Consider the following 12,201-nt stretch of genomic DNA (forward strand, 5'->3'; position numbering starts at 1 on the left):
GGCTGGAACCAGCATGAAGGTATTTATAAAATGTATGCATATTCATGTGTTATGGAAGTGGCAATAGGCTGCAGTTTCTTAAAAAGAGGGTGAGGCTATGATTTTACTGTGTGCCGCACACCTGAAAGCCCAGGAATGGAGGGCAAGAACTCTGGTGTGTGGTTCGGGTTCTATCACCAACTTGCCAGCCAGCCTTAGGAGATTGCTTCACCTCCATGTTAAATTCTTTACACTCCACTTTAGTGGTCACCTGCCTCACAGGGTTCTTGTGAGGATCCAAGGAGCTAAGAGAGCTTACAGGTGCTTTGAAGAGTTGAAAACATTTCTTAGTGGTCAGGTCTTATTTATGAGCTTGGTGAAAAGCATTTCGAGGGTTTCAGCATCCTCAATCAATGAACCTGTGCATTCATGAATTTTAGCATTGATCTAGACCTAAGAGGCCATTGGAGCTAATCTTTCACTCAGTGCTGGAATCCCCTGTATAAAATCTTAGGTAAGCCTAATTTCTACTCCTAAGGGGAATAGCCAAGTAGGAAGAAGTACCCATAGGAGAGGTTACTAAAACCCCTGGTAGTCGGTGCTAAGTGCCTTATACTAGGATATAATATAGTATAGTGAGGTAGTCAGAGGAGGTTGTGGTCATGGGGCCTTGGGGAATCCGAAAAGGTCTCATGGATGAAGTGAGAATTGGCAGAATTTAGTCAGGGGGAAAGGGAAGTTGGGAGAGGGGAATGGAGCACTCTGGGTAGAGGGTCAGGGGATGGTACTTGGGCCATGGAGACTAGAGAGGGACAATGCCTTACCAGAGTTACTAATGGTAAAGATTAAAAGGCAAAACAGGAGTAACCAGGTTAATTTTTGAGTCCTTTCTGGAACTGACCCAGCTCAATGGTTAATCATTTGACCCTTTAGGAATTAGCTGGACCCTGTCCCAGGCATACATACACACAACTGGATGATCCAGTGTGGCCTGGAACAGAGCTGAGAGGGAATTTGGAAGTCACCCTGTCCAAGCCTGACTTCATTCCTGGGGCAAAACTGAGGCCAGGAGAGGACAAAGAGAGGGACTGAGGTTTCCCAGCGAGTCAGTGGCAGAGCAGGGATTTGAATTTAGATCTCTGAGTCTAAGTTATTATCACCTGGATCTGAAAAGTGGGTTGGGTTTGGGAGGCTTTTGCCTAGTGTTGGTTAAGCCTGCAAATTTGGATTCTGCTTTGTAAGTGTAGCTGTATGTATTTGTTAATTGTTTCTGGGTGCAGAGCCCAAGATTGCACATTGGCTAGGCCCCTGCAAGTAACTGAGGTAGGCTGTTTCCTGTGCCTGGGGATTTCAGGGGTGACCAGAAGGCTGTCCGTGTTCCTACCTGGTTAACTGATAGTTAACATTCCACTGGTAGACGTTTATGTCTACAGCTCTAGGCTTTGATCTTTTTTGAAAGGCTGTTCTGCTCTGGGAGGAGGAACATACATAGTAATCTGTGACAATAGCTCAGTGTAAATGGGGCAAGCAGATCCTTTCCTGAGAGCCAATATCGGTGGGGAAAGAAACCGTGAAGGTATTCAGAGCTACATAAAGATAAGGGCAGACTGGAAGACAGCCCTCACAATCTAGAAGAGGTTAGGAACTCTGTTTTAGAATCAGGCAGGTTTTTTAAAAAAACAAAAAAGCTTTAAATTAAGGTTTCCTCTTATTACAGAAGAATCAGAAAACATGGAGGGCGATAATAACAGAAGACATAAACTCCAGTCTCTTTCATCCCTTCCCCCTTAGGTGACCATCATTAATACCTAGGTATATGTCCCTCCATTCCCTTCTTTATGCATCTTCTGTGTGCATGTGGGAATGTATACATGTGGATATTATTTACAGTTGACCCTTGAATGATGCCGGGGTTAGGGGCACCAAACCCCTGCATAGTTGAAAGTCCATGTATAACGTTTGACTCCCCCAAAACTTAACTACTGATAACCTACTGTTGACCAGAAGCCTTATTGATAACATAGACAGTCAACTAGCACATATTTTTTATGTTATATGTATTATATACTGTGTTCTTACAATAAAGTATGTTAGATAAAAGAAAATCTTATTAAGAAAATCATAAGGAAGAGATAATACATTTACACTACTGTACTGTATTAATTGAAGAAAACTATGTGTAAGTAGATGCACACAATTCAAACCTGTGTTGTTCAAGGGTCAGCTGTATATGTATACTATATGCATATAAACAAGAGATAATACATACTTGCCTTGATTTCACTCTGGTCTGGAAAGTACATGCCTATGGGCATCTTGAAACAGATGCCTTTGTGCTTAACCATGATGCCAATTTGTTCTACTATCCTCTCCTTGTCACTCTTAATTATCCTCTAGAGGAAGGCGTTAGCAAACTTTCTGTTGAAGGTCAGAGAGTAAATATCTTGTTTTGTGGGCCGTATGGTCTCTGTCACAAGTACTTGACTCTGCTGTGGCAGCATAAATCATAAAAGCAGTCATGGACAATATGTAAATGAATGGGTGTGGCTGTGTTCCAATAATACTTTATTTAGAGACACTGAAATTTGCCTTTCATATAATTTTCACATGTTACAAAATTCTCCTCTTTTAACTTTTTAACCACTTAAAAATGTAGAAGCCATTCTTAGCTTGTGGGCCATACCAAACAAGTGATGGGAGGAATTTAGCCCATGGGCCTCTAGAATAGTTGTATCCAATAGAACTTTTTGCTCTGATGGAAATGTTCTATGTTAATACAGTAGCCATGAACCGCATGTGCTGAGCACTTGAAATGTGACCGTGCAACTGAGGAACTGAATTTTCACTTTTATTTAATTTAACTATTTTAAATTTAAATAGCTATATGTGGCTTATGACTTTTGTTGGACAGGGTAGTATTTTGTGAGGGCTGCTGTAACAAATTACCACAAACTGGGTGGCTTAAAACAACAGGAATTTATTCTCTCACAGTTCTGGAGAATAGAAGTCTAAAGTCAACGTGTTAGCAGAGTCATACTGCTTCTGAAGGTTCTAGAGAAAAATCCTTTCTTGCTTCTCTGCTAGCTTCTGGTGACTCCTGGTAATCCTTGGCATTCCTTGGCTTATAGATGCATCTCCCCCTCTGTTGTCACATAGTGTTCTCCCTATGTATTTATGTCTCCGCTTCTCTGTTTATAATGATACTAGTCATTGGATTAAGGTCCACCCTAATCCAATATGACCTAAACTAATTACATCTGCAAAGACCTTATTTCCAAATAAGGTCACATTCTGAGGTTTGGGGTGATTGTGAATTTTCAGGGAACACTAAGCAACCCAGCATAGATAGAGTAGCTCTAAAGAGTGGTTCTCAAATGTAGTGTGCATCCGAATCACCTGGAGGGCTTTATTGGGACACAAATTACTGGGTCCCATTCCCAGAGTTTCTGACTGGTAGGTCTTACCTGTCTAACAAATCTCAGGTGATGCTGACCTTCTTTTCCAGGGATCACACTTTGAGAACCACTGCTCTAGAAGGCTTCTGTTAGTTTTCTTTTTTTTTAATTTTAAAGATTTTATTTATTTATTTGACAGAGAGAGAGGGAGGGAGGGAGAAAGCACAAGCAGTGGGGAATGGCAGGCAGGGGAGAAGCAGACTCTGTGCTGAGCAGGGAGCCCGATGTGGGGCTCAATCCCGGGACCCTGGGATCATGACCTGAGCCAAAGGCAGCCGCTTAACCGACTGAGCCACTCAGGCGCCCTTCTGTTAGTTTTCTATGGCTGCCATACAAAGTACCACAAACTGGGTGTCTTAAAAAAAAATTTATTATCTCACAGTTCTTGAGGCTAGAAGTCTGAAATCAAGGTGTCAGCAGGGCTGCTTCTTTCTGAGAGCTGTGTAGAAAGGATCTGCTCCAGGCCTCTCTCCTTGGCTTATAGATGGCTGTCTTCATGTTCTCATGGCATTCTCCTTATATATGTATCTCTATGTCCAAACTCCTCCTTTTTATAAGGACATTAGTCATATTGGATTAGGGTCCACTCTAATGGCTTCATTTTAACTTGATTACTTCTTTAAAGAGGCTATCTCCAAATAAGATAACATTCTGAGCTACTGGATGTTAGGACTTCAACATATGAATTTTGGAGAGGACGAAATTCAACCCAGAGCAAAGCTTGACTGTATTTGTCAAGAGCCAAGGGATATCTTCTTGGAAGCCCTGTGTGCAAGAAGACCTTGCTTCTCTTGTCTTCGAACTTTTGATAGAAGCTGCCCTAGATGGGAGTTTCCAGAACTAGGAGGCAGGAGTTTTGGCTTCTAGTTCTGCTGTGTCGACATCTGACTGAGGGATATTGGATAAATCACTATCTTGAGACCTTAGTATCTCCCTGGTGTTTGGTTATTTCTGGCAATCTATGATTCCCAGGTGGCAAGACAAGGTTAGTTTTTGATTAGGTCTCAGCTTCTATGCTGTCTTGTAGACCTTTGATTTGTGCTAATGAGATCAACGTTGGGAATCTGGTTTTTGAGGGACTCATTGATTTTTTTCTGTGCTTTATCAATTTTTCATTAATTAATTAGTTAACTAATTAATCTGTCAAACACTTATTGAACATCTGTTGTGTACTATGCATTGTGTTCAATGGGACAGGATCCCAGACTTTCTGAACTCATTCTGGTGGGGAGATAAATATATAACCATATAATCAGAAACACATTTGATGTATACTGTAGCTGTGTCATAAATGTCATGTGCTGTGGGTCCTTAGGAGAGCGAGTTGGATGATTCTGCCTGGTGTCAGGGAAGGCTTTAGCAAGGAAATGAACTACATCTTAAAGGTTGAATAGTAGTTCTACAAGGAGAGAGGGCCAGAAGAGGAATTCTAAGTAGAGGGAACAGCTTGTGCTGTTCCTGGTCGTATGAAAGAGTAATTTGATATGGTGGTGCTCTGAGACTTGTGGATGACTAGTGGGAGACAAGGCTGAAAATATGGCTTCAGACCACACATGAAGGATGTTATTTGCCAGGCCAAGTAGCTTAAACTTCGTCCTGAGACAAAGGAGGAACCATGAGAGGTTTTACACTGGGGGAGTTATATGTTTGTACGTTTGTTTTAGGGATCTCTCTGACAGCAGCCTGTCAGAGGTACTGGTGCTGGAAGTGAAGAGGCTGGAAGCAGGGTAAACAGTTGGGGGCTAGTCCAACAGCTCGGGCCAGTGATGATGAGGACTGAACCAAGTCAGAGGTCATGGTGATAGAGAGAGGACAAATTCAGGAGCTATTTGACAGATCCTTAGTTTGGGCCACTGGGTGTTTTGTTGTTCAGTGGCTGGTCAGGGAAGAGGAGGAGAGTTTGGCTGGATAAAGTAATGACTTCTGTTTTAGATGTATTGCATTAGGGCACCTGGGGACCACCCAGGCAGGTCTGTGCAGTCAGCTTGTGAACTATAGGTCTGGAGCTCCAGAGAACGGCAGGGACCATCTCATGTCATCTCTTCCTGCTCATTCCTCCAGCCACACTGCTCTTCTGTCACTTCTTAGATTGTGCTAACCAAACTCATTCCCACCTTCCCACCTTCATTTCACTCTTCCTTTGGTTTTCTGCATGGCTGGCTCCTCTCATTTTTCGGTTCCTCATTCTCAGCTGGCTCCTCAACTCCATGAAGACAGGAACCTCAACTGTTCTGTTCAGTTCCATATCCTCAGGGCCAAGCACAGAGCCTGGCACACAGTAGCTGCTCAATGAATGTTTGTTGAAGAAATAAGTGAACCATAGCTAAAGTCAGGGAATGAAACAGGGGGAAAGGATGCACATTAATATTAAAGGAATCATGGAGGAATCTGAGTGCAGAGCAATTCCCTCTACAGCTGGAGGGGACAGTGGAATCCTTTCTGTGTTATTATTTTTGTTGATGACAAAAATATTAAAAATAACAATGTCAGAGTACTTGGATTCAAATTCTTCTCTTACTAGTTATATGACCCTGGGACATTACTTCGGTTTCCTCATCTGTAAGATAGGGTTAATAAAAGTACCTACCTTTCTGGGTTGTTGTAAGGATTAAATGAGATGATGCCTATGTAGATAGGCAGAGAGTAAGTGTTCAATAAATAGTAGCTGTTATTATTAAATGGACATTACCTTATATTAGGCACTGAGCTCAAGACTTTCAATGCAAGTTCTTAATGAATTTCTCTAATAACTTGGTGAAATAGGAATCTTACTTTTAAAAAATAGTTTCCATAGTTGAAGAAATGGAGGCTCAGAAAGAGGAAATCACTGAATCACACATTTACTAGCTGGGTGGTGGAGGCACTGGGATTTAAGCCCGGGTTTATTTGACTTTAATGCAGGTGCATTAACCATTGTGCCATATCATATAGGGTGACCCTGGAATTCTGGTGTGGTCAAGGGAGCTGGCTGCAGAGGCTGATCAGAACTCAGGGGTTCTGCCTTCTAGATGTTAGCTATCTTGTGCCTGTAGAGGGCCTCTGTAGAAGGGCAATAGAAAGACTGTTTCAACACAAGGGACACCCCAAGATCAGTCTTCCTACCTCTGACTGGGAAGGCTGGGCAGGGCACTTGGGATACCTTATGGTATTTACAGCCCTACCAACCTAGAGATCAGAATGTTTATAACTAGTCATCACATTTCTCTCCAATATATAAACCTTTGGTTTGGATGAGAGACTTCAATTAAAACACAGTCTTTCCCTTTGACCAATCAATCTAATTATCTTCCCACTCATTAACCTTGGTTGACATTGTGATAAGCAAGAGGAAATGACTTTTGAATTAGTTGATTGACAACAAAGTCTTATAAGGAAACAGTGCTTTTTATATACACAAATACACATGTATATACTGCTCAGCTGTAAACACATGCCTCCCAGGACATGTTTCCATATACTCCTGGGAACACAACCTTCCAAGGAACTTGCTGTGCAAGAGCTCTTATCTAGCCAATTGTGCACACATAGCAAAAAATAAAACAACCACACAGACACACACAAACCCACAGATGACTCTTAAGTTTGGAAGGACAGTGATTAAGTAGAAAAATAATAAGAATATTAATTTCCATTCATTCTGAGTGCTCACTGAGTGCTGGGGATTGGGTTAAGCATTTTACATATACTGTCTCACCTAATCTTCACAAGGGCATGGTCAAGGGGGCTGACCATAGCTATCAGCATCCCCTTGTTTTCCATAAGGAGTCTGAGGCTCTGGAAAAGTTTAGATGCCCCAAGGGTTTGTATGCACAACAAAATTTGGAAGCCTTGAGGTATAGGTTTCTTGAGGTCAGAAAACTAGTAAATCATAGAAGGAAATCCTGAATGCAGCTGTGTTCTGACTACAAAATCTTTGTTCTTAACCACTAAGATCTTATCTTTCTGTATTTCCATGACATGGACTAAGAAAAGAAACATGGCTTTAATTTTTACTGCATAGCAGCATGAGACATCTTCCATAACCATCATCTTCAGCTTAGAAGGAGCTGCTATTAAAAAAATTGTAGTAAAATATATAGAATGTACAATTTACCTATTAAATCATTTCTTAAATGATTATTTATTTATTTATTTATTTATGGCGGGGGAGAGAGAGAGAGAAGAGAGCACAGCATGGAGGGGTGGAGAGAGAGGGAGAGAGTCCCACCAGACTCCATGCTGAACATGGAGCCTGATGCAGAGCTGGATCTCATAACCCTGAGATCACAGCCCAAACCGAAACCAAGAGTCCGATGCTTAACCAAATACACCACTCAGGTGCCCTGTATTAAATCATTTTTAAGAGTGTAATTTAATGGTATTAAGGACAGTCATGAAGTTGTGCAACCATCACTGTTATGTTTCTGCAACTTTTTCATCATCCCAGACAGAAACTCTACACCAACTAAACAATTAAACTCCCTGTTACTCCTCCTCCCTAACCCCTTGGTAACCACCCTTCTACTTTCTTTCTCTACAAAGTTGCTTATTCTAGGTACCTCACATAATGTTGAATGTTTTCAAGATTCGTTTATATGGTAGCATATATCAGAATTAGAAGGAAGAGCTTTAAGATAAATCAAGAGCCAGAAAGATGTTTTCTTTTACTGGGCAAAGAGTTCACATAGAGATGCCTTCTTTTACATAGAGTTCACATAAAGTGATGCTATAGTTCACATAGAGTGATGCTATAGTCAGAAAATCAAACAGATTCAGTGTGATTTTGGACACAGCCTGGCTGAGCATTCCTGAACTGGTTAGGAAAGAGGGATTCAGGAGGTTTGGGGCAGGTGTTCTTGAATAAGGATGATCCCAAGATGAACACCCAGGCTTTCCCCTGGATCTGTGGCTTGAGGACTTTGTCCCAAACAGCCTCTGGGCTACTCTTTGCTCCAAATCTGATAGGCTTCTCTTATGAATTGGGAGGGTCTGGTCAAGAATTTGACTCTTGCCTGAGCTTGCCTGAAGTTACAAAGAAGTCAGTATGATGTAGTGAAAACAGCAATAGAAGATGAGTGCTTCCGTCTGGCTCCCTCATTCCTCACTGTGTGATCTCTGACATTTCCTGTCATTGAGCTCTGGTTTCCAACTGCAGAGGACACTGCCAGAGGGACGGTTGTTATGAGGATCAAGATGAAATTGGAGATGTGAAAGGAGTTTTTCTGTACACGTGTAGATTATTGTGTTGGTGTAGGGACCAAGTCTGCTGACCAAATAGATGGCTTTTTCTCTGATATCCCCAGTTTTATTCACTGAGGGCACCCAGTCTAAGCCCTAGGCTCCAAATTTTCCTAGAAAACATATGGGATGATAGGTTGTTCATCTTGCCTCAGACTTGTTTGTGGACTGGAGGAGGGGAGAGACTTAGGGGAGGAGGTGGTGAGTTATTTTCTCCTCTCCTTTTTACAAACCACTCAGCAATTTGGGGGAAGATGGTTCAAGTGAGAAGCAAGGAAACTTGAACCAAGGAAAAACTGAGGTTTAGTGTCTTCATCTGTAAAATGGGTAGGAATGTTTTTGTCATGGTGTGTGTGTGTATATGTGTGAAAATTAATGAGGCAATGAATATAGAGTGCGCTGTAAGAGAAAAAGGCACCAACTTAAGTGATTATTATGATCTTGCTTATTGGCTTAGCAAAGGGGCTGGAAGTTGTGTGTGTGCAGAACCTGAGCAAGTAGGTCAGCTAGAGGCACTAGCTTGGAAGTTCTCAGGGGCAGGGAGTACACTGTCTTACCCTCAGCTTCTAGCACAGTGCCTGGAACATGGAAGACCCTCAAGAAATATTTATTGAATCAAAGAATGAGCTAAACCAGAGTTGAAAAATTACAAAGTCAAGCCAAGTTTCCTTTTATTTATTTATTTATTTAAGATTTATTTATTTATTTATTTGACAGAGAGAGAGAGAGAGAGAGAGAGAGCGAGAGAGGGAACACAAGCAGGGGGAGTGGGAGAGAGAGAAGCAGGCCTCCTGCCTAGCAGGGAGCCCGATGTGGGACTCGATCCCAGGACGCTGGGATCACGACCTGAGCCGAAGGCAGACGCTTAACGACTGAGCCACCCTATTTTTTCTGATTCCTTTCTCCACTTGTGTGATGCCACCTTTTCTTTCCCTCCTCTGTTCCTCCCGGAAAACAGTCTTAGGGCAGGACCTAATGAGAAACAGTGTGGAACGGTAGAAAGAGCCCTGGACCAGGAATCAGGAGACTGGGGTTTCATCCTGGCTTTGACACTGGATGATGATGGCCAGTCTCTTCAGCATGGGCTCATGTCCCTCATTAGTATTGTAAGAAGTTTGGCTTGGCTAATATTTAGGTTTTGTTCCAGTTTTAGTGTTTCAGATTGGATGCTATACTTACACTAAGGTGAGTGTTATTCTTCCAAGAGTATTTGCATTTAAGAACAGAACCTTTGCGGAAGGAAGGGCTGATGGTGGAATGCTAGGTTTCCTTTTGTGGCTGGGAGAGGTATTTCTCTGTCATTGCAACACCTTGGAAAGTACAGATAAGCTGGGTCTTGAACCCCGCCCCTGAAACTTACCAGCTCCTAAGTTCAGCCCTGACTCATACTCAAGGAAGTGGTAGAGGATGCCTTGGAGCAATCTTTGAGAGCAAGGCCTTGTGCTTGATTGGTCTGAATCCCTGTGAGCAGCTGGTGTGAATGGGCCTGGATTCTTGGACATTCCCTGGGACTTCACTAGGGATTAGTAGGCCTAATGGGTAAGAGGAAAGAGTTGCAAGGAAAGAATTGGTCATTGGAGAGCAGGAGGACTGGATTTAGTCCTGAGTCTGTTGCTTGTTTTGATAGTTGTGTGACTTGAGCAAAGTCCCTTCTCTCTGAGCATTAGTTTCCTTATATATAACATAGGGGAGTTGAACCTTCTGGTCTCTTCCTTGCTTTGGCCATGTGGACCTTCCAATTCCCCAGATGCACCATGATCTCTCTCTGTGGGCATTTGCTCACCTGGAACACTCCCTTACCCCATTTTCTACACCACTTACCTAGCTCTGTCCTTCAGGGCATGATTTTCAGGGTCCAGGCTTCCTCAATGTGTGAGAGTAGCAAGCAGAACACAATATAAAGTGGTGAGGACCGTGGAAAACTGGAGAGTACATGTCCCATTGAAGCTATTAGGTACTTTTAAAACATGGCACTAGCTAAAAAAATTGTCTGTGGTTGAATTTGTCCCAGGCACCATGAATTTGCAACCTCTGGCCTATAGATATATAAAACCTCTTCCCAAGGCTCTCCTGGCATCCCACATTCTCCTTTCATAACACTTATCATTTTATGGTAATTATTTGTTTACTACAACCTTTTTTTTTTAGGTTATTTATTTATTTATTTGAGAGAAGGAGAGCATGAGCAGGGGCAAGGGGCAGAGGGAGAGGGAGAAGCAGACTCCCCACTGAGGAGGGAGCCTGACGTGGGGCTCAATCCCAGGACCCTGAGATCATGACGTGAGCCGAAGGCAGATGCTTAATCGACTGAGCCACCCAGGCGCCCTTACTGCAGCCTTTCCTACTAGGCTGTGAACTCCATTTGAGCAGATAGCTAACTGTTTTACCCTCAACAGTATCCCTAGCCTGGGCACAGAACTGGCACATAGTAGGTGTTCAATAGATATCTGTAAAATCAGCAAATGAATTTATTAAGTGGATACTTAATAAGTAATTGTTGGGTGGATTATTATTTTTTAAAAAGATTTTTATTTATTTATTTGAGAGAGAGAGAGAGCACAAGCAGGGGGAGCGGCAGGCAGACAGAGAGGGAGAAGCAGATACCCCGCTGAGCAGGAAGCCCGACTTGGGACCAATCCCTAGAACTCTGAGATCATGGCCCAAGCTGGAAGGCAGACACCTAATGACTGAGCCACCCAGGTGCCCTGTTGGGTGGATTATTATAAGGGTCTTTCAGTGATGCTGTTTGATTTAATTTTATTCCATTCTCTGGCCCTGAATAAACTGCAGCACCAGCCTCCCAGCTAATGATTTAAACTCTTTAGGTTCCAGCTTACCCAAATTGTCTGGTCAAGCCTCTAACATTTTTCAAACAATGTCCTTCAGTTCCTTCAGTGGTGTTTAGGTTGGGGAAGGCAACTAGCAATGATTCTGGAATCATTAGCTTTCTTGTTCATCCAGAGAAGTCAACAGAAATACTTGTACTATCTCACACTTACATAGTTTTAGATGTTTCAAGACCCTTCAAATCCATGGTCTTCTTTTTGTGAAGTAGGCTTAGAAGGCATAAATTATCCTCATTTTATAATGAGAAAAACTGAGATTCAAAGAAGTTAGAGCTGCATAGAGATCTATAGCAATAGAACCTTATCTAGAATAGGTATATTGTTATTCCTCCCTCCCATACTTGAGACAGATGTAAATCATTAGTGGCCTTCTTTCCACTGAACTCAAACTCTGCCTCAGAATCCTACTTAACACAACATTCTAGTCAGCCATCATGTAGTTGAAGTTGACACTTGAGACTATTGGCCATCTGTAGCTGGTAATCCTTGCTTCTGCAATCAGGCAGTTATTTATAGAAAAAAAGGTTAATTTATTTTTCAAGAGGGTCTGAAGTTCATAGATAATCAATACCAGCTCCCTCTACCATGAAGGGACATCATTAGTATTATGCTATTCTTTCTGCCTGTCCCCATTTCAATAATCTTTCAGGCTTTCTGATCTTGGCTGTCCTGATCTTGCCAGAAGTATGTTAGGAAGAAGGAAG

The 12,201-nt window shown here is 42.3% G+C and overlaps 1 protein-coding gene across 1 annotated transcript in view; it reads left to right on the top strand.

Moving 5' to 3' along the window:
* SLC5A1 (solute carrier family 5 member 1) overlaps positions 1–12,201 on the top strand; it is a 140,505-nt gene continuing 128,304 nt past the window's right edge. Inside the window, exon 1 of the mRNA XM_073886790.1 lies at positions 1–19. Coding sequence (XP_073742891.1) covers positions 14–19 — 6 coding nt within the window. The 5' untranslated portion in view covers positions 1–13. The remainder of the gene's footprint in view (positions 20–12,201) is intronic.

The sequence above is a fragment of the Callorhinus ursinus genome, unplaced genomic scaffold, assembly GCF_003265705.2.
Source record: "Callorhinus ursinus isolate GAN/ISIS: 27379988/994484 unplaced genomic scaffold, GSC_fseal_2.0 scaffold72, whole genome shotgun sequence".
Lineage (NCBI taxonomy): Eukaryota > Metazoa > Chordata > Mammalia > Carnivora > Otariidae > Callorhinus > Callorhinus ursinus.